The sequence below is a fragment of the Stenella coeruleoalba genome (assembly GCF_951394435.1).
Source record: "Stenella coeruleoalba genome assembly, chromosome: 2".
Classification (NCBI taxonomy): domain Eukaryota; kingdom Metazoa; phylum Chordata; class Mammalia; order Artiodactyla; family Delphinidae; genus Stenella; species Stenella coeruleoalba.
The window spans coordinates 32,445,249-32,468,514 of NC_137147.1; the positions used below are offsets into that span (position 1 = coordinate 32,445,249).

General features: G+C 40.5%; 1 protein-coding gene across 1 annotated transcript in view; it reads left to right on the forward strand.

Annotated features, from left to right (window-relative positions):
- Positions 1-23,266, forward strand: part of DCAF5 (DDB1 and CUL4 associated factor 5) — a 98,170-nt gene that overhangs the window by 28,521 nt on the left and 46,383 nt on the right. Inside the window, exons 3-5 of the mRNA XM_079909117.1 lie at positions 1,627-1,663; positions 2,544-2,683; positions 4,447-4,576. Coding sequence (XP_079765243.1) covers positions 1,627-1,663; positions 2,544-2,683; positions 4,447-4,576 — 307 coding nt within the window. The remainder of the gene's footprint in view (positions 1-1,626; positions 1,664-2,543; positions 2,684-4,446; positions 4,577-23,266) is intronic.

Here is a 23,266-nt window from a genome sequence, read left to right on the forward strand (position 1 = left end):
GTTGTTAGGTTTAACTTTTAAGAAACTGCTGACATTGGAGCATTTTCAGCTTACAAAAATGACAGTTTCATATGGTTCAGTCTAATAGAAATCTCAAAGTCAGCTTCAGACCTGCCTTTCTTTCATTTTCACATCTTGTATGTCACCAACTACACTGTCAGATCTATTTTGGAAGCCTCATATCCATCCTTTAGTTTCTGCTCTCTTGTTATACCGACTGCTCTGATTCAGGTCCTCATCTTTGGCCTGGACTACTGCAGTGTCCTGCTGTGATTTCTGCTACCGGTATCTAACTCTCCTTATTCATTGCTTATACGAGTTTTCTTCAACCATGTGGACCTTTGATCCTACATGTCCATCCACAGGATAAAGCCTCGATCCAGTCTGCCTATCTGGCCTCATCTTCCTCCCCTGCATCTTGTGCTCTAATTCACTAAATCACTTGTCATCTTAAGTGCTCTGTGCCTTTTGCCCATACTGTTCCTCCATAGGCCATGATTAATTGTCCAGACCCCACCAATTCCCATAAGTCTTCCATCGGTAAGAGTTTTGAGTTATTTGAGTTTCTATTCAAGTGTCTCCTTCCCCATAAAAATATTCCCCCTTTATGCCACGTACTTTCACCCTGCTAATAAAGGACATAATTGCTCCTTTATCTGTGTTCCCATTGTAGAGCATATCGCTACAATAAGATAACCCGTCTTGTCACTATTAGTTGTTTGTGCAGGTGGACTGTGAATTCCTCAATCTTATTCATTCCTCTCGTATCCTCAGCACCTCATTCTGTGCCTGTTACCTAAAAGGCATTAGTATGGGTTTGATTTACTTGGTATGAACCCACCATAGAGTTACAGTGAGGACTTTAAGATGACCTGGCCACGTCTCTACTGCTTATGCTTTTAGCATAGAGTGGGAAATTTTTTTACTGTCTTCATTTTGGGATTTTTATTTTTTGGCTATATAAACCATTTGAAGGCAGGACTACACATATCGTGGATGCAGTATTTTTAGATTCCTTGAGAAATGCAAGAGAAAAAAGTTGTGGATAAAATCTTTCCCATTATTTAGGATCACACTATCATTAGATTTTAATGCTATAAAAGATGATGAGGGTATGAATAGTAGCAAACGTTTGTTAGGGGCTTAGTCCTACTCCAAATGCTTTTATATTCTTGTCTTCACGATAACTCTATGAAGTAGATACAATTGTTATTCCTATTTTGCTGAGACATAGAAAAGTTACAGATATTTTTCCAGGTCTCACAGTTAATGAATGTTTTGTTTAAAAAAAAAAAAGCTAGCTTGGATGAATGGATTGATTTGCCCATGATCATTTATTCTTTTCCTGAATAGCCACAGTTTTTTGTTTTTTTAATCATCCACTGGATAATGCATTTTGGAAACTTATTATATCTACGTGCTATTATGCTTTTTCAAATTCTCTATAAGAATATCCTATCCTTCTTCACTATTTTTATAAACCTTTTTCTAATTAACACTCCTAATTTGTAAATATTAACATTGACTTTGTTCATTTGTTTTTCCTGAAATCTTTAAAATACTGAATTGTAATATGAACAGGATCACTTTGCAGGAATTACCAAATGTCTGCTTTTTCCCTTGCAGGAAATGATGAGCAAGTTATCCTCCATGATGTTGAAAGGTAAATAGATTGTTGGTATGTGAAGGTAATTAACTCTATCTTTCGTAAGAAGAAAGGCAGGTATCTCTTTAGACCGAAATAGTTCTTGTCTTTTGAAGAAAATAACATGAAATCAACTGTCCTTTGCTGAAAAAGATTTACAAAGTTGATATAAAATTATAGTTTTCAGGTAAAAATTTAAAGGGAGAGGTTGTAAGGGAAGGAAGCATAATATCTAACCCTCAATAATTTTATGAGGCAATACTATTATGATCTCAATTAGGAAACTGAGGCATAGAGATATTAGGTAACTTAAAGTCAAGTGATGTTAGGATCTGAACGTAGGCAGCCTGGCTTTGGAGCCATGCTTTTACTCACCATGCCAGACTGCCAGGAATCCCTCTTCTACCCCTGCTGGCATCAGGGCTGCTTTAAAGCTTTCCCTCGCTTTTTGGAAATCCAGCACCACCCCAAGACTGTACACAAGCAGATGCATTCTGTAGTAAGTGAAAACATAAAACTTACCAGTTGAGTCACTTTTTTGGGGGTGGGGATGTTAGTTCCCCGAACAGGGATTGAACCCGGGCTCCAGCAGTGAAAAGCGCTGAGTCCTAACCACGGGACCTTCAGGGAATTCCCTTGAGTCACCTTTAAATATGCTTATTTAGTGCAAAAAGCAAACTTGTCGTGAAGTCTTATCTCTTTAGTAATACTTTTTTTTTTAACCTGGAAGTCGAATACCTACTTTTTAGTAAATGTAATATCCTTTGGGTTTAGCTAGGTTGACTTTCTCCTGGAAATGAAAGAGAACTCCATTCTAGGAACTAGAGGGCTTTAACTCTGCACTACTTTTGTGTGTATGTGTGTGCCTGTGTGCCTCTCTCTGCTCTCTGTCTCTCAGCAGTGAGACCTTAGATGTGTTTGCTCATGAAGATGCGGTGTATGGCTTGTCAGTGAGCCCAGTGAATGACAACATTTTTGCCAGCTCCTCAGATGATGGTCGGGTTCTCATCTGGGACATCCGGGAATCTCCCCATGGAGGTAGGGTCACTGTGCAAAAGGTGATTGGACTGTGTTGAAGAGTTTGATGTCAGTTTCATAGCAGATCCAGTCTATGACTTGAGTAGCCTGGGTAGAAGTGCTATAAAGGGAGAGGAAACTCAGCGACATAAATGTGTCTCTGGAGGTCCCACCTTACCCCTGAGTACTCAGAAGTGAGGCACCTCTGCCAGTCCTCCTCCAATCACTTGTGAATCTCCACAGACCTTTGCACCTGGAGTAAATACCACAGTATCTTGCTGTGTAGTAGCCCCAAGGAGCAGAACATGTGGTGCCTCATTTGTAGAGAGTAGCCACCAAGGGCCAGCTTTGTGCATGGTGCTGACATGCACATATTCTTGGTTACTTACAGAGAATGGGCGTGTTGTGCACTTTGTTACATCCTAGATCCAGGGTTGTTATTTTGCTGAAAGAACCACAGAACCTCACCTTCACTGTGTGTAGGAACTTAAAATGATAGCAGATACCCTCTGTTTAAGGGGGATTGTCTGGGTGAGTTCCTCTTCCAAATGTGTTCTTTGGGTCTCTGAAATGTAAATGAAGAATTTGTCTTGTTGAATTTCTCTGAAGTTCTTCAGGAAATGCATCTTTTCAGCTCATTTCCTGCAGAGAGACTTCTGTCACTCTATCTTCAAAGGCTCTTTCCTCCAGCATACCCTCAGTGCCACCCCCAGCCCCACTCTTGGTGCAGCTTTGTCATGACCATACCTATGCACATAGAGTTACTATCTTGCCTACCTTGTCTGGCAGGCTCTGAGTCTTTTTATTCTTCTGTATTCTGAGCATTTAACATGCTGGTCTGTGCTCATTATTGAGGTTCAGGCTATAAGAGAAGTTTGTTCTCAGAGTCAGATAGGTTTGGTAGCCAAAAGCAGCAGCTATGGTTGAATGAAGTGGTTTGCTTGGTACGTGAACTTCTCCTTTGTCTGAACTGCCTCGTGGCTGAGATTATTGAGCACTCCCTGTGCCCAGAGGCCTGTGAAGTATCACATATGGAAATCATAGACTGAGGAGTGCTTTCTGTCTATTGCTTCTAAACAACTTCCATAGGAGTATGTCCCCCCAGGCAGCAAAGTGATTCCTTCCTCACCTGGAGCCAGCTAGTATATGCAAGAGGCTGCAGGGTTTCAAGGTGAAGTTGATTAGAAACTGGCTGGATGCAAGAGAAGTTCAAGTACTAGATGAAATGAAATCCTAAAATTCTAGACTGAGGCTATTTTCTTTTCAATTTAGGGAGCAATATTACCAGAAGGAAAAACTGCACTATTGTTTTATTTTGTCTTCATTAAATCTTTGTGTAGTTTTAAAACTTTCAATTTCTAAAGCTAGTAAATTTGGATTAAGGTATAATAATCCTACCAGTAATTGATTGTGAATTTTTTTAGCTCATGAGGAATTCAATTTTACTTACTGTAAAACAGCTTAACTTCCCATTTACAGTGACCATTTCTGTTTTGTTACAGGATCTGAATAGGTACTATGTTTATTTATCGGCATTATAGTTTAAAATTTGTGTATATGTGTTTAAGTTGCTGTTTGCAGACTTTCTGGTGCAGAAGGGTGTGTGCCAGGACTTGGGACCTTGTGAACAAGCGTGGCTACTGGAATGATGTCCTACACTGGATTCCAGCCCACTGGGGTGATTGTTAACGGCTGTGCTCCTCTTGCTTTCACATCCTGCTTGTCTGCCTGCCACAGGCCCAGCAGTGCCTGAAGTGGACTGATCAGAATTTCTCTCTTCACAGAGCCCTTCTGCCTGGCCAACTACCCATCAGCCTTTCACAGTGTCATGTTCAACCCTGTGGAGCCCAGGTTATTGGCCACAGCCAATTCAAAGGAAGGAGTGGGACTCTGGGATATTCGAAAACCTCAGAGGTGAGCCCCCTTTATTCAGAAGTTGTTAAAAGTTTCCCCTGACTCAACTCTCAGGTAATGTCATCAGTCAGCAACAGTCTTGAGAACCTGGTTGGCAGTTGATCTCAGCTGGACATCTCCTAACATATCCCAGTGTCTCTGAAGCCAGGGGGACCCTATTTCCAGGGGGCAGGCAGTGTGAGACATCCACACTCCTTGCTAAGGAGGAATCATAAATTGTAATCTGGACTCTAGACAGGATCAGTTCTAGGCAAACTTTGCAATGGCAGAGCTCTCTTCAGCACTACCTTCTATCTTTAGGTCCAGGGTTCCCCAAATGCATGGGAGGTCTTCTGGAGGAGTGATGGTGATTTGTTAAATGCATTGCCCCTGAACTGAGGATTCTTAACCCCGGGCTGAAGGGAATATGAGCTTCAGGAAGACTGTGAGCCCCCAAACTGCATGGAAATTATATTGTGTATTCATCTAAGTATGTTTTTCTGAGAAGGGAGTTTAGTTTTTTTCAGTTTCACGAAAGGACCAGTGACTGCAACAGTAAAGGTTAAGGGCCATTGCACTACAGTGTTAGGGACCTAATGTGTTCCCCTTCTGTTTGCATTATTAAAGAGCACACTTAGGACAATTCTGAGCTGATGATCCGAATCACTAATGGGGGAATTTCAGACATCATTAAGAGAAATATGTGGATGGGGCAAGTAGGAGCCTCTTTCATGTTCCTTAAATCCCATGGGGGAGAGATGACCTTTCATGGCATCTGTGCATGAAGCCAAACCTTGCTTTATGAAAGATCTGCATGCATTGCTAGCTCCTCTGAAAATTCTACATGGAGTTAACTTCCCACTTTAAGGTACTATTGCAGAAGAGTATCATGGAAAGTAAGCGAGGTTATGACTTATTTCATGGGCCTCGGATGAAAGGGGCAATTGAGTACAGAGGATTACCTTCCTTGGTGATTTTTAATTCTAGCTAATTCTCTCCATGGGGCAGTCTGGTGAGGTTGGATCTATGGCAGATCTGTGTAGCCCAGAAGGGGATCCCTGGTGTTGAGCAGGGCTCCCTGAGGCTCCATAGGGCAGCAGAGATTTCTCCTGCTCTCTGTTGCCTATGCACCTGGCTCTTTCTTTTCCACGTGGCTGAAATGCGTGTAGTAGCAGGACCCCTATTGTGCATTTACGCTGTGTGCTGAGGGAAGCTTGTTCTCTGCCAGGAAGACAGTCTCCTGTGTTCGGCCCAAGCCTCCTCTGCCACGTTGGGCTCTTCAGGAACAACTGTTCTGCCTTGTCCTTATCACAAAAGGCAGAATTTGGACTAAAGATGCCAGCTTTCTCCCAACCTGCTATCTCCCATACTGAGAATGAATAGCTGGCAACTGGAGTGAGCCCTGAGCTATTCATCCCCAGTGGAAAGCTTGAGCAGTTCATGATGTTAGCAGTGTCTTGAGAGAAGAGGGGGGTTGAACGTTAATGCTTCTTCTGATTTTCCCCTACCAGCTTCTTACTGTGCATTATATTGAGGCCCTCCTCCCATTTTTACTTGTCTCCTCACTAAACATGGCTTCTTTCTTTTTAAAAAAATTCTGAGATTTCTGCTTTACTTTTATTGTAACATTTATTAGATTTAAGGTCTATATCCAGAAAAGTATAATGAATAGAAAAAAAAGATAGAAAAAGAAAATCCCATCTCAAGATTATCTCTGTTGCTTGTATGTTTTTTAAATGTTTTACATCAATACAGTACTTCTCTTTCCTGGTCTCTAGTCACTATCTCCAAAGGTAACTACAGTGAACAGTTTCTTATGTATCTGTCCAGAACATAACTTAATGTGTGTAACACACATAAGGAATATATATCCTTAAAAGAATTTAGACTAAAGGAACCACATAATAATACCACTGTGCTCAGCTTCTTTTTCCAATTAATAATATGTCTTGGAGCTTTTTTCATGTAAGCACTTGCAAATCTAGCACATTCTGTTAATGGCTACGTCGTATTCCATTCATATGATGTACCCAGCAACCAGACTTCTTGTTTCCTGTTTGGGCCATTATAAACTATGCTTCACTGACCCTGATCACACGTCTATCTTGGCCTACCTTTGCAAAAATATCTAGGTAATTGCTGCATCAAACAAAGAGTGTACGTTTTTACATTTTTTATAAAAATTGTCAAATTTTCCCACGACCACAAAAGGCTGCACTGATTTACAAACCTACCAACTGTGCATGAGACTACATGCATCTCCAGACTGTCATGAACACTTAAACTGTTGCAGGTCTTATGGGGGAAAAACATCTTCTTGTTTTGATTACTTCTTCATTTATGGGTGAGGTTATGTGGTTTCTTTGGTAACCTATAGTTTTCAAAGGCCATGTGGGAGAAAAGTCGTCTAGTAAAGCTAGTTGGCAATCTTGACTGATTCCTTTTTTAGAATAAAAGGAGGAGCACAGTGCTGTGGAGACTAGGATGTTTTTACCTGTTTCTTTCAACTTTTCTAAGGTTTTTTGGATATGAGGCAGAAAAAGGGTGTGAAATATTCTTGAGGTCCTGTTCTTCACATCCACTAGTGTTTGGGGATTAAACTGCAGATCTTTTCTGTTTGAATTTTCTCAGTGCAAGTTGGTATCGGGAGAAAGAGACGGCCCTTTGTCTTTTCCATGCAGGATTAATTATGCCGAGTTGCAATGGATGATTTGTCTCCTAAACACAGCTGCCTGGAAACCCCAACCCAGATCTTGGGACAATTCTGAATTGCCTGGGAGGACAAGCCTGGAACAGGAGAGATGATCTATTTCAGGGATACTTAAAGTCTAGGGAAAGATTTTAGGGAATTTGTGAACCCCTTGTAATTGCAGGTAAAATCATGTGTGCTTGTGTATCTGAGTGAGCACACGTGGCATTTTTTCTAGGGACAAGGAGAGCTTTTACCAGGTTCTCATAGAGACCTTTGAACCCCAAGAGGATGAGTCACTCAGTGTTCTAAAGATTCTTGATTTAGAGCCTGTTGTGGTTCCTTAGCAGGCTTCTAAGTAACTTCCAGCTTGTAGTAGCTTGGGCACATGTGTGAATTCTGGGCCTTTTCAAGTGGCCCACTGGCTCCCTAGAAACAAATATATCTCTGTGGAACAATAAGGGGGGCTCACATTGAATATCTTTCCCTTCCTACCTTACCTTATGGGTGGTTCCATGCTGGAACGGTTTCCCTGCCCTACCCCAAGCCTAAGCTGTGTCTCTCCACTTTAGCAGGTAGCCCATAGGAGTGTGAACAGGTTCATGTTTGTCCTACTACTGCCCTGAAATAAGCTGACTAGAGGGCTGGCTGGTAGAATAAAGTGTCAGCTCTAGAAGGGACTTCAGTTATCATCTGATCTGACTTCCTATTGTACGGATTGTAAAGGGAGGCAGAAGAGCTTGATGGTTTAGAGTGTAGGATCTGAAGTACATCCTGGGTACAGAGCCAGGTAGTATACCTTAATAGCCATGTGATCTTGAGCATGTTACTTCACCTCTCAGTGCCTCATAATAATAAATAATAGCTAACATTTATTAAGCATTACATGCTGGGGATAATGACAGTTACATGAATAATTCCTTATTTAATCCTATGACACCCTTATGAAATAGATTCTATTATTCCTATTTTGATGATAAGGAAGTCAAGGTACAGAGAGGTGAAATAACATGCATATATGTGTATTATATCCTCCCCTGTATGTTCTAGTTTTCTTTCATCTATGCCTCCTTGAAATAAAGCTTTGTCAGAATTCCTCTCAAATTTTTTTAATACAGGCCTATCCAACTCTAGAGTCTGAGGCCTTTAGACTTTCTGCCTCCCTTTTCACTGTCTTCTGGCCCAGCCCCAGTCTTCATGCTGACTTCCCATGTTTCTCGCTCTCCTAACCCTGGAAACCCGCACATGCTCTTAATTTTTCTTTTGTAAAGCTTTAGAACAGAGGTTGTAAACTAGTTGCCCATAGGTCATATTCAACCCACGGAGATATTTTGCTTGGCCTACATGATGTAATAGTGTTTAGAAAATTACACAGAAAAAATCACAGTTTCTAACATCTCTTGAAAAATTCAAAAGATCTGATATCATTGGACCTTTATTCTCACATGGCAACAGTCAGCCGAAGTTGAATCATGGGTTCCTCTTTAAACCTTTGGGATGTGTTACAGGTTCCACCACTCCTTGATGTCTTAATCCGGGTGTGCTTCTCTCATTTATGTTACTTCCCTGGTCATGTAGTCATTGGAGCTTGAGGGTCTGCTTTGGGGATTTTAGTGGAAATGAAGGGGGCATAGCTGGGGAACTTGAGTATAAGTAACTGGATAAGAGAAAACTTCACATATACAAGTATGCATTGCAAGTTTGGGCGAGGTTTGGTTTATTTCATTTAGATTATTTCTGCTGATGTCTTTTCACAACCATCCTCTCCTTTATCACTGCCAACATCCCAGTTATGATGTCTTGCTTGGACTATTGCAGTGGCCTCTGAACAGTTTTCAAAACTGAACTCCTTGAACACCCAAAGCGTTCAGGAAGAGTGAAGTTTTCCCTGCTGTTACTCTCCTTGTCTCACCGTTTTCATTGCCTGTTTTAGCTGTCTGTTCACTCACCACCTCTCTCCCTTCTCGTATCTTTAGTTTGTCAGTTTTTGTCAGGATCCGTTAGTTCTGTGACAGGTAACAATGTCTTGCTTTGACAAGGATAATAAAGAGAGTGGTTCTTTCCCACTCAATAATAAAACTAGGGCAAGCCAGGAATTCCTGTAAAGACTTACCTTATAAGCTGGTGCTTTTACGTGTTGTGTAAATTACACACTTGATAATGGGTAGTGAGTGCAAATTCCTGCTCTCAGAAAGGAGTTGCTCTTAGTAACTCATCTGGCTTTGGGGCCTAAATGTTCTCTCGGCCTGTACCAATCCTACTTCTGTAGAGACCAAGTTAAGTGTAACTCCTTGCCTTCTGAACACCTAGGCAATCTCTGCCACATTGCATTTGAGGGCTACTCATACTATTATGGGAAAATAGAGCCCAAGTGTTCAACTTCAAAGGCCCGAAAAGGCATTTATACTCTGCTTTCTCTCTCTCCTCTCCCACTCACCCATCTTTAGTGTTTATATGTATATATCCAATACTCAGGCAAATGTCCCATCTATTGAAGCCTGTAATAAAAGCTTGTTTTTTTCCCCTAAAACTGTATATCTTTAAGTTCTTTATTTTTATTAATGTCGCCATCACTCTTGTACTCATCCTGGCTAAAATCCTAGAGTCCCATTTGACTCTTCTGTTTCTCCCTCCCTCTGCCATGACCAGCCTTGCTCTGTGTTAGTGCCTGGCCACTATTTTCAGTTCTTAAAGCCCCTGCCCTATTTCAGGTCCATATCACTGTTTCCATAAGGTGTTGACTACACTGGCTTCTTAACCTGCCTCTTGCTTCTGGCACATAGCACATGTCCTTAAACATCACTTCTGCCATTCCCCTACCCAGGAGCTGTAGTGGCTGCCTTTTATCTTTCTTCATGGCCATATCCCCTGAACCAATTATGCAGGATGCTCCAAGAAAATGTTTTTTTGGGAATGAATGTATGACCTAGTTTACTGGATGAAATAAAAACTCGTTACGCAAGCAGTCAACCCCTTCGCTGGTACCAGTGCCCCTTCTCCCCTTGTAACTCCTCCTCTGCATACAAACACACGTAGAGGAGAATTTCTCCTTTTTTCTTGATTTTTCTTTTCCTATTCAAATCCTAGTTACCCCTCAAGGTCCAAGATCAAATGGAAGCCCATCAGTGCAGACGTCCTTGCTGTGTCTCCCTGTTACATACTCTTAAAGCTTACTTTACTCGCTGTGTCCCCAGCATCTAGCCCAGTTTTGGCACAGAGTACATGCTGAATGAATGAAGCTTGCCCTCACTTCTAGCAGAAGGGATCGCTCTATCTAGAACCTCTGTAAAGTATAATGCTTACGGCCTGTGGCATTCATGTTGCATGTCTCAGTCACCGCTTTTGCCATCATTGATTATCTTTCCTGTGACTGTGTTTTATCTCCAGACAGACCAGTATTATGTCTGTTATTTCCTTCCAGTGCTCAGGAATTACTTCTCAGGAAGGAAGCACTTGTCCTAATCTGTACTATGAATTCTCATGTTTTTCTGTGGATTTTTAAGGACAGAGCCATGTTTTATTTATTTTTAATCTCTATCGCCTAGCACAGTGCTTAGAATGTTATGGACCCTTAGTAACTATTGAATGAGTACAGTGTTACACTCATCCCAAAATAGTATGTATTCTCAAAGCTAGCTTTCTGTAATGTTTTCATTAACTCCCTGAGTGTAATGGCATGGATCAAAATGTCATCTGTAGGGAATAAATCCTTAGAGGAGGTTGTAAGGGTTCTTCTGGGGCTTTGGACACCTGTCAACTAGTGATGTATGGAAGTCAAGGATTCTGGCAAAATTGCTTTCTGGCTTTTGGGCCACAAGGTGGAGCTCTAGAATCAGCTTTGGCCACTAGAAGATACCAGGGCCCCAGTATCCTAACCCAGTGATTCTCAAACTTTAGAGGGCATCAGAATCACCTGGGGAGGTTGTTAACGTGCACAGAACCTGTGAATCTGCCATTTTTTAATACATACCCCAGGTGATCTGACAACTTTGCTTATCCTTCAAGGTGGAAGCTGTGATTATTCAGAGGTCTGTTGAATTTGCTGCTGTGTTCATTTGGACCCAGGGTCTTTGGGCTTTAGGCCAGAGCTTCCCTGTGTCCATTCATTCTCACCAGTGTGCCTTTTTATAGAAAGAGACTTAGCTTCAGACCAGAGCATCTGGGGAATGCCTGGTGAACGGATGGGAGTTGTGGAAGCATGTTCCAGTTCATATCCTCCCTTTAATTCTCCCCAACTCTTGTTGTTCAGGAGGAGGTGATATCAAATTCCTAAATCAAGTACACTTTATTTTAAAATCAAATCTTGACTTTTTCTTCTTTTTAAAAAGCTTTTTATATTAAAAAATTCACATACACATATATATATGTAGAATTGTAAAATAAACTCCATTATACCTAGCACCCAGCTTAAATTAACCCATTGACAATCTTATTTCATTTATTCTTCCTCTGTGACCTCCCTTCCCAATTATTTTGGATCCATTTCCATGTAGCATTATATCATTTCCTCTGTAAATACTTTAGTATGTATCTCTGAAAGGTATTCTTTTTTAAAAATTGAGATAAAATTTACATAACATAAAATTAACTATTTTAAAGTGAAAACTTGGGCTTCCCTGGTGGTGCAGTGGTTGAGAGTCCACCTGCCGATGCAGGGGACATGGGTTCGTGCCCTGGTCTGGGAGGATCCCACATGCCGCAGAGCGGCTGGGCCCGTGAGCCGTGGCCGCTGAGCCTGCGCATCCGGGCATTTATCCAAGAGAGAGGAAAACTTACTTTCATACAGAAACTTGAACATGAACGTTCATAGCTGCTTTATTCATAATAGCCAAAAGCTGGAAACTACCCATATGTTTTTCAATGGGAGAATAGTTTAAAAACAAAAAAAACTGTAGTACATTTATACCATAGAATACTACTCAGCAATAAAAAACAGTGAACTATTGATACATGCAACGATTTGGATAAACCTTAAGTGAATTATGCTACATGAAAAAGCCAATCTCAAAAGGATACATACTGCATGATTCCATTTATATAACATTCATGGGAGAATATAATTATAGAGATGGAGAACAAATTAGTCATTGCCAGGTGTTAGGGTTAGAGGTAGAGGGGGTGGATGTGACTATAAAAGGGTGGCACAAGGAAGTCTTGTGGTGATGGTACAGATAAGTATTGTGGTTACATGAAGTTATACAAGTGATAGAATTGCACAGAGCTACACACACACACACACACACACACACACACACACACAAATGAGTGCATGTATAACTGACAAAATCTGAGTAAGCTCTATAGATTGTACCAATGTAAATTTCCTTGTTTTGACATCATACTGTAGTTATGCAAGGTGGTAACACTGGGAGAGTCTGGGTAAAGGGTTCAAAGAACCTTGTTGATTTTCTATATATAGTATCACGTCATCAGCAAACAGTGACTGTTTTACTTTTTCCTTTCCAATTTGGGTTCCTTTTATTTCTTTTTCTTCTCTGATTGCTGTGGCTAGGACTTCAAAACTATGTTGAATAAAATGGCAAGAGTGGGCATCCTTGTCTTGTCCCTGATCTTAGAGGAAACACTTTCAGCTTTTCACTGTTGAGTATGATGTTAGCTGGGGCTTTATCGTATTTTTGTGTTGAGATATGTTCCCTCTATGCCCACTTTCTGGAGAGTTTTTATCATAAATGGATGTTGAATTTTGTCAAAAGCTTTTTCTGCATCTCTGTTGAGATGATCATATGATTTTTATTCTTTGCAAATTCTTTTTACAAGGAAATTTATTTGCAAATTCCTCTGAATCTATAATTATTTCAAAATAAAAAGTTAAATGCAAGTAACACATAATAACATTCTCCTTTTAAAACTGTCAGTAAGGCTAAAGTTCCTTCTGACTACCTCTTCCAGTCCTGGTCCCCTGCCCCCTCCTCTGGGGGTAATGAGTGTTAGGAGTTTGTAGTATATGCTTCCAGAACTTTTTCTTTGCTTTTATATGCTTATACATGTACCCATAGAAAATATATGATTTTTGTTTCTATATGCATGTATGCTTTTCACACAAATGATGTACCACTCTGCAGTTATTCTACAACTTGACTATTTCACCCATCAGTGTATGTTGGGGATTTATCTATATTAACATATCCAGATTTATCTCGTTTCTTTTGCCAGTTAAGAACTTGAGTCAACTCTCTGACTCTCTCTGTTAAGAGTCAGCTTAGGTTTTTCTTCTAGGAAGTCTTTTGTGACTGCTCCCCCTCCTGTGTACCCAGTGGATGGTAGATATTCTTCCTGTGTCTCTCACAGCACATATTCCCCTTATTAGAACACTATTCATGTTATAGAAGGAAACTGTTGGTTTTCTTGTCCCTGATTAGTTCTTGAAAGTGTCCTTTCATCTTATTTCATCTTTAAATTCATGTGCCTAGCATATTGTCTAGAATAGTTAGCAGGTATTCAATAAATGTTTATTCAGTAAAGGCATGCCTGAATATATGAGTTACTGAACTACCGGGAAGGGTATGAAGTGAATTACTTAGATGAATCCTTCTGGCCCTGATGCATTGTTATATGATGCTATTTTTTTTTGCTGGGTGGAATAATCCATCTCCAGAGCGTATTCTGTGAAATCTTGTTGAACCAAGAAGCAGAAAACAACTTGTTGGCCCTATTTCTGCTGCTTATTTGTTGTATGGTTAAAGCCAAGTCACATAAGCATTCAGGACCTAGGTCTCCTCCAATTTGAGATGAGAATAATGTTACCTTCACTGTCCACCTTACAGGATTAATGCAAGGATTAGATGATACAATTTACAAACATCTTGGAAATTAATTTTTTATACATCTTTATTTTTAAAATTTTATTTATTAATTTATTTATTTTTGGCTGCATTGGGTCTTCGTTGCTGCGCACGGGCTTTCTCTAGTTGCGGCGAGCATGGGCTACTCTTCGTTTTGGTGTGCGGGCTTCTCATTGCGGTGGCTTCTCTTGTTGTGGAGCACAGGCTGCAGGCATGGGGGCTTCAGTACTTGTGGCTTGTGGGCTCTAGAGTGCAGGCTCAATAGTTGTGGCACACAGGCTTAGTTGCTCTGTGGCATGTGGGATCTTTCCCGGACCAGGGCTCGAACCCGTGTCCCCTGCATTGGCAGGCAGATTCTTATCCACTGTGCCACCAGGGAAGTCCCTATACATCTTTATTAAGGTATAATTGCTTTACAATGTTGTGTTCGTTCCTGCTGTATAACAAAGTGAATCAGCTAAATGTATACATATATCCCCATATCCCCTCCCTCTTGCGTCTCCCTCCCACCCTCCCTATCTCACCCCTCTAGGTGGTCACAAAGCACTGGGCTGATCTCCCTGTGCTATGCAGCAGCTTCCTGCTAGCTATCTGTTTTACATTTGATAGTGTATATATGTCCATGCTACTTTCTCACTACGTCCAAGCCTCCCCATCCCCCCAAGTCTATTCTCAACGTCTGCATCTTTATTCCTGCCCTACCACTAGGTTCATCAGTACCGTTTTTCTAGATTCCGTATATATGCATTTAGCATACGGTATTTGTTTTTCCGTTTCTGACTTCACTCTGTATGACAGACTCTAGGTCCATCCACCTCACTGCAAGTAACTCAATTTCGTTCCATTTTATGGCTGAGTAATATTTGGAAATTAAATTTAATGAAGAACTTGTGGCTTCTTCAAGGGTATCTATCGTGATTTGATTCCTTCAGTGAATTCTTCATAGTTTGAACTTTTTATTTTGTGACCTTAGGTTTGACCCCTTGTATTTTATCTGGTGTGAGTCACGTGTTTTAGATGGGGATGTCTTCATACACTCTTTAATAATCTTGGCTTCATTTATCCATGAATTTGCCCACGTATAGAAGACTTTCCAAGAACATTGCTAATGTTTCTGAATTCTACATTAAAAACTTTGTGTTTTGAATCAGTTTTTTATTCCAGTAATACAACTTTGCCATTTATTTATGGGTGCTTGGGAAGTGGAATGGTGGATCTGCAGAATGAAATCAAACTAGGTGTAGTTTCAGATCTAACCTGGTACTATGTCCAGTGCTAACCAAGGGAGGCCTGTTTAGTACTTAAAAACCTTTCAAAGGAGGGATATTATTTGCCTTCATTGAGAAGGATGGTGAGGGACACTGAAATTTTCAGAGTCCTTTGAAAATTTTTGTTTAACTATCATTATATAAATTTAAAACAATGATTTAATTTCAGATTTGCATCTACACCAGAATCCTGTGGGGCAGCATATTATTTGAAGTTTCAATTAAGAAGCTCTTTAAATTCCCCACTGTCATACTCTTCTCAAAGCTATCTTCTGTGGTCCCTTAATTAAAGAGGGAGTATGTTTGAGATGACATTTTAGAATGATGTATTTTCTTCTGATTACAGAAGTTCATGTTCATTGTAGGAAAACTTGGAAAATAAAATGAAAGGTATAAAAAAAATTACCTAAATGCTATAGTCTAATTAACATGTCTTCTTGTTGGTCTCAGTACATCCATCAATCCAAATGTTTATCACTATCTATCCTTAGACATAATTGGATAAGGCATGTATTCAAATCCTATAGAGTTCACTGTCTACCTTCTGAAACCTGATACATAAATTTTCTTTTTTTAGCTTGTAATTGACTTCCTAAAGTTTAACTATTAATTTTCCTTTTGAACTTTCATTTTACAAATATCAGAAACTTGCTTTAAAATACAAGATAAAATTATGATACCTGTTTACCTGTTAAAGTCTTCCTTCTTGCTGGCTGCTTATTAGCAGGTAGATAAATTTAACTCATTTGAAGGACGTGTGGTGGTGTCAGTGAGGAGGAAAAGACCTAAGTGGTCATTGGCAAATCATTTTACTTTCTAGGCCACAGTCCTTTGCCTGTGAAAGAAAACTTTGACTCCGATGATCTTCAAGCCTCCTGCTATTTCTCTGATTTTTATGTTGCTCTTCTGCTTGCCTCTCAAGATTAGACTTTGTGGGCAGACAAATGTCAGGAGCCAGGTGAACCTTTGTGGAGCCTGTTTTGTTTAATGTTCTAAGTCAGGTTTTTCAGACTGCTACTCATGATCCATTAGATCATGCAGCATCTACGTATTGAATGCCTATTGTGTGTCTGGCACTGTGTAAGCACTTGGGATGCACAGGAAAAGATATAAAAGTTAATAGTCTAGTGGAAAAGGACAAATAAGAAACAAAAATAAGTACGTAAAAATTTATGGTATGTAAGATGGTGATTCATGTAGTAGAGAAAACTAAGCAGGCAAGGGAGAGAGCGAGCATTGGGGAAGTTGCATTTTTGCATAGGGTATATCAGGAAAGCCTAATTGAGAAGGATATTTGAATAAAGAGTTAAGTGAACGAACCATGCTCATATCTGGGGAGGAACGTTCCCTCAGGATTTGCAAGTGCAAAAGCCCTAACGCAGAAACCTGTCTGACATATTCTAGGAGCAGGAAGGAAGCATCGTGTGGTTGAAGCAGAGTAAGGTAAGATGAGTGCTAGGGGGCAGAGCCAGAGACATAGGGATTGAGGGGCTGTCTAGGGCATTGTTGGCATTATAAAGAATTTGGGTTTGGGGGACTTCCTGGTGGTCAGTGGTTAAGACTCTGTGCTTCCAATGCAGGGGGCGTGGGTTCCATCCCTGGTCAGGGAACTAAGATGCCACATGCCATGTGGCGCGGCCAGAAAGTTAAATGAGTAAGTAAGTAAATAAATAAAATTTAAAACCTTAAAAAGAAAAAAAAGAATTTGGGTTTTAATCTGGTTGAACTGGGAAGCCACTGGCAGATTTTCAGCAAAGGAATGATGTGATCTTGACTCATGGATCAGCATGCCTCTGGCTGTCTTGTTCAGGATGAAATGAAGCATGGGCCAAGAGTGGAAGCAAGGAGATAAGATAGGAAGCTCTTTCAGTAATCCATTGGGCCATGAAATTAATTTAGATGGTCACAAGTATTTATTAGATAGAAAATGGAAAATAGAAAATCAGTGCATTGCACACAGCAGACAGTAAGTTGTTTAATGAATTTATGCTAAATAAATGTGAGTGTACTGGAATGCAGTATAAGATGTACTTACTACAAAGGTTTACTATAAACAAGTTTGAAAGCCGTTATCCTAAGACATTTATATTATTGCCAACTAGAGGTGACTTTGGTTTTTGGACACATTCTCAGTAAGTGGCTCCTGTATGAAATAAGCCATCTTCCTATAATCGTGTCTCATCGGTCAGCACTTTGGCCTTCTCTCCCCTTTCCTTTGCATTCCTCTCTTCTCTTGTTTTCAACTGTTTGCATAAGTGTTCTTGTAGAAGATACCAAATTGTAATTTTTGTTTTCAGACCCTCTCCTGCTTAGGATTTTTTCTAGACTTTGCCTGTTTCCCCTTTAACATTCCTCTAGCTTTGTGGCCTTGTATCCTGACAGTCAGCACACACACCCAGTTTCTCCTCCTGCCATCAGGGTCTGCCTGTTTATCTGCCTGTATTCCCACCCACTCCTTCTGCACTGTTACTGTTGCTGTAGCAACTGCCATCTCAGTTTCCCCCTTCCCCTGGCTTTTTTCTTCCTCCTGCCAACCACTATTCATTAAACTCTTCCTCTCCAGTTTTCTACACTGTGAGGTCAGGGCTGATGCTATGTAACATCTGTCAGACGGTAGGGCCAAGAATAGCTTAAGATAAAGATTAAATGGCTGCTTACAAAACCCCTCTCTGTTTTTCCACAGCTCAGAGTAAAGGGGGGTTTTGAATAAGCAGGTCATCTGATGAACTGAGATGACTAAATGCTGAGTCCCTAATTCCGTAGAAATGTCATGAGTGTCCAAGAACAAAACTGTTACGGCACTGCTTCTTAATTCATTTTGAGATCTTGCATGAGGTTGAGATCTTGGTTGGTTTTATGTGGCTTTTGGGATCCTCTGAGCCAAAGGCAAAAACGTGGACTGTATGTCACTTCAACTCTGGGTATGTCCCTGTTCTGGAAGGTGATGATTAGAGGCACTGCAATACCTACCATCCATGTTTGCTTCATGGAGGGACTAGATATGCCATTTGATTACCTGAAGATCTTTTTATCAGAAATTTAGTCTAGCACTTCTGCTGACCTCATTCAGACTTAAATTTCTGGATGTTCAAAAAGGGAAGGAAATTTTACCGTGGACACTGAACCTGTATCTATATTGCAACCCAGAGAGGCTTGGCAGTGGATCATGTTCTGAAGAAAATAAGTTTGTTTAGTCGCAGATGACAGTGTGTCTTTCTCGGGCTTATTGTCCAATAGTTCTGGTTTCCTCTAGAGAAGTCTCAATCTTGGAACTGAGGACTGTATTAGAAAAAACAAAAGAGAAAGCCCAGGTTCTTCTCCTTCCAACTCACATAAAAGAAATGGTTAAGGAAAATGTGGTAGGGACTTCCCCGGTGGTCCCACGGTTAGGACTCGACGCTTTGACTAACGTGGCCACGGGTTCAATCCCTGGTCGGGGAAATAAAATCCCACGAGTGCACGCACAGCACAACCATTTGAAAACAAAGGAAGATGTGGTATATATATGCAATGAAATACTACATAGCCATAAGAAAGAATGAAATAATGCCATTTGCAGCAACATGGATGGACCTAGAGATTGTCATACCAAGCAAAGTAAGTCAGAAAGAGAAAAACATAACCATATGATATCACTTGTATGTGGAATCTAAAATATGATACAAATGAACTTATTTACAAAACAGAAACACACTCACAGACATGGAAAACAAATTTACGGTTACCAAAGGAGAAAGGGGGTGGAGGAGGGATAAATTAGGAGTTTGGGATTAGCAGATACAAACTACTATGTATAAAATAGATAAACAACAAGGTCCTACTGTATAGCACAGGGGACTATATTCAATATCCTGTCATAAACCATAATGGAAAAGAATATGAAAAATATATATATATATAAAAAACTGAATCACTTTGCTGTACACTAGAAACTTACACAATGTTGTAAATCAACTATATTTCAATTAAAAAGAAAAGGAAAGAAAAAGGTTAAGTGATCACCAAGATCTTGAACACACTTGAACGGAACTGATGTGGGCTGTGACTTTTTGAACTTTTTCACTTTTTACTTAATTCTAGTATCTTCTAGGGTTTGTCATGTTCTCTGGGTTGTGTTATAGGAAGTACAAAATGCCCCTGTATTCCCTATAGGTCATCCTGTCCTAAAGCAGAAACTGGAGGGGAGAGATTTTCCCCTACCCGTGGGACATTGAATTTGCCTCTCTGGTTGTCTGATACCAGCTCTGATGCCTGTGATTTGGAGTAGCAGTGCCTTGACTCCAAGTGTTTCACAGGTGTTAGGAAACTTTCACATAGAAACTCTGAAGAAATTCGTGCCAGTGGGCTTTGGAAAATCTTGTTGGCACTGTCGACGAATTACTTAATCATGGATTTATGGAAATCTAGGTTCAGGAAGCCAGATCTTGGAACGCTTACCAGTGCTCTATCTTGTGCAGGACTTGATACTCCTAGTCACTTTTTCTGGAAACAGCCTTGGCTTGTTCCTCTTCTGTTCCAAGACTTTAGCCTTGGCCAAAGACTTAAAATTTTTCTTTTTATCCCACCAAAGCAGTAAAGAAGTCCAATTGAATATTTTTGAGGGGCCAAAAAGCAAAAACCCAGGGGAACACACTAGTGAGGAATATTTTCCTGATGTTCTGAGGTTCTCTTGCTTTTTGTCCTGCGTCTTTTGCATGCTGACCCTTGGATCACCTCCTACCCCATTCTTGTTGCATTTTATGACAAATTCTTGGTTGAAGATAGGCTGGGAATAGATTGATTGCTTGTATTTTTCTTATAAGGATATTTTGGGGTTTTTTTAAATCTATTAACAATCATTTTATTTTACTTGCTTTTATCTTATTTATTTTTTAATTTTTTTAACATCTTTATTGGAGTATAATTGCTTTACAATGTTGTTAGTTTCTGCTGTATAACAAAGTGAATCAGCTATATGTATACATATATCCCCATATCCCCTCCCTCTTGCGTCTCCCTTCCACCCTCCCTATCCCACTCCTCTAGGTGGTCACAAAGCACCGAGCTGATCTCCCTGTGCTATGCAGCTGCTTCCCACTAGGGATATTTTGATTTGAACTCATTTTAACTTGTTGCTAGTCCTTTCAAGATACTGCTCATCTCATTTGGGTGTGTGTAATGGTGACCATTTCTCTGGAGGAGTGGAGATGGGCACCTCCGCTGTCAAGATTGAGGCATTCTTATGTACAGGTACCATCAGTCCTCCAAGAAGAAGTAAGAAATTTCTCCTTCAGGGAATGTGTTGAGGGCAGGAAAAAAAACATTTCAGGCATTGTTGGTAGAGTGGAACTCTGATCTTAAAAGGAGTTAGAGTCCTTTCTGCTGTTAGACATGGGGCTGTAAAAAGTGCCATATTGTGTGGTTGGCTTTTCGCTGAGCCTCTAGTAATCTGCTTTCTCTCCACCTTATTTTCCCCTCTACACCTGCCGCCCCAAATTCCAAAATGGAACCATATTTTTCAAAGTGTGGTTTGAAAGTCACTTGCATCATAATTAATTAAGGTTGCTTGTTAAATTCAGATTCCTGGGCCCACTTCTCAGACTGAATTAGAATATCTGGGGATGGATCCTGAGAATCTGCCTTGTTTTTTTGTTTTTTTTGTTTTTTTTTGCCCATGTGGCTTGTGGGGTCTTGGCTTCCCCGACCAGGGATTGAACCATGCCCCCTGCCGTGGAAGTGCGGAGTCTTAAGGACTGGACCGCTGGGGAAGTCCCAATCTGCATTTTTTAAAAGTCCCAGATGATTTATCATGCATCTTACCCATGGAATCATAAACAACAGGATCTTTGACATTATCTTTATATCTTGACTGTGAGGGGGAACTGCTCCTAAGCCTTTTCTTCCTGATGAACAAGACCATTCTCAACAGGAGGAGCCAACTGCAGAACCCCTGCTGAGAAATTACAGTTAATGTAGCTCACTTTCTGAATTTCAGGTGTCAGTCTATCCCTCTGAAAGGATTTTTGCACCCAAACATGAAGTATTCAGTTTTAGTAGCTGCTGCTACAGGTTTTTGGTAGCTGCACCCCTAAACACTCTAGGAGCAAGATTCCTATGTACCTACTCTCCCTGTGTGAGAGATAGGAGTTCCCTGCCCAGAAACTAAGAGAAAAGTTAGTGACTCTTGTGGAGCCCACAAACAGACCTCTGTAGAGTGGCCAGATTGCAGACATAGGAGCTTGGGTGGGAATGGGATGGGCCCAGATGCCTGTCTTGGGCAGACTCCTGCAGGCCTGACTAGAATCTGCAGAGGAAGTTCCTGTTAACAAATGGAAAGGGTGTTGCCAGAGGCCCCAGCTTTCCTGTCAGGGATGCCTGAGCTGATGCAATCCCCTGCCGCTGTGGCTGACCAAGTTTCTTTTTTTTGAGTCTTGTTCCCACCCCCAACTCCTCTTCAGTCCTACAGATACTGGTTTATTTGCACACTCCATGCTGATCTTGAATTGAAAGGCTTTCATTGTTTTTGAGATCAGTGTTTAGATAACACCACATGCCTGTGGCAGCTAGGACACCCTGTAAAGGAAATGCCTGGGCTCTAACAGCCCCATCATTCATGCCCTGTATGTGAATGACTGTGGCCTGTGTTTAGGACATTATAAGAACATTGCTTTGCAGGGATTATTACTTGGGGACTGCAGGAGTACCAGGCTTCTCCTTGATGTTTAGAGTTCTAGGGACCGTTTTCTAAGTCACTTCTCTCTTTACTTCCCTTCCAAACATAAGAGGATTAAAGTCTTTTGCCTAAGCTTTGTTTCCACACATACCTGCAGTACTAGAGCGTTCTTCCCTCTGGTGAGAAGACTGCTTTGGGGGACACAGGACTCACTGTGGCTAGTGGTGGTGCAGAATGTTTTTATGATTAGGCCAGGTTGGCAGCTTCCTTTGCACTGTGGTCCAGGGCCTCCTTTTCCCATGGGATATCTGCTTTCTTTTTTAAAAAACATTATAGTAGTAATCTCTTTAATTTGTATAGCGCTTTGCCAGTTATAAAGATTTACACCACATATTTCATTATATCTGTATAATGATATAAAGAATATATTAAAGAGTCTTCAGAACCAAAATTAATATCAGAGTTTCAGAGAAAAGATGACTTCTTGGATTTATGGTTAATACAACAGCATGTTGAAAAAACCAGAGTTGTGAATTCAATTATGTCAAATGGTCAAACATGCTAACACTAATAGCAGGAGTAATTTATTCTCTATAAAACCTATAGACACTATTATAATTGTAAATTACTTTTAATTCCTTTTTTTTTCCTCTTTTGGTTGTTTACAGGTTTTGTTTTTGTTTTTTGGTTCAGTTTAGTTTTGTTTTTGAGATATCTCCTTTCTTGTCCCCTTAAACTTCTCCATCACTCTCTTGCCAGAAAAGAAATAAAAGAAAATGTGTTATATTCATTCAGTGTTAAATTTCTTCTGGTAACATATAGCTCTTTAAGTTTTCACTTGGTAAAATGCTATTAAAACTTCTTCCTTAAAAATGTTTCAAATAAGTCTGGCAGGCTCTAATTTATGTATCTCAAGGCCCTTTCCAGCTCTGATTCCCTAAATTTATAAACTTTTTTTCTTAAATTACTAGAATCTCTTTTCATGACCACGGTGTCTTGTGAAGCAGAGTGAGTTAATAGCACTGATGTGGCCCTCATTTCTATAGCATTCTCCAATGCATATACTTTTTTAAAAATAAATTTGTTTATTTATTTTTGGCTGCGTTGGGTCTTCGCTGCTGCGCATGGGCTTTCTCTAGTTGCGGTGAGCGGGGGCTACTCTTCGTTGCAGTGTGTGGGCTTCTCATTGCAGTGGCTTCTCTTGTTGCAGAACACAGGCTCTAGGCACACGGGCTTCAGTAGTTGTGGCGTGCGGGCTCAGTAGTTGTGGCTTGCAGGCTCTAGAGCGCAGGCTCAGTA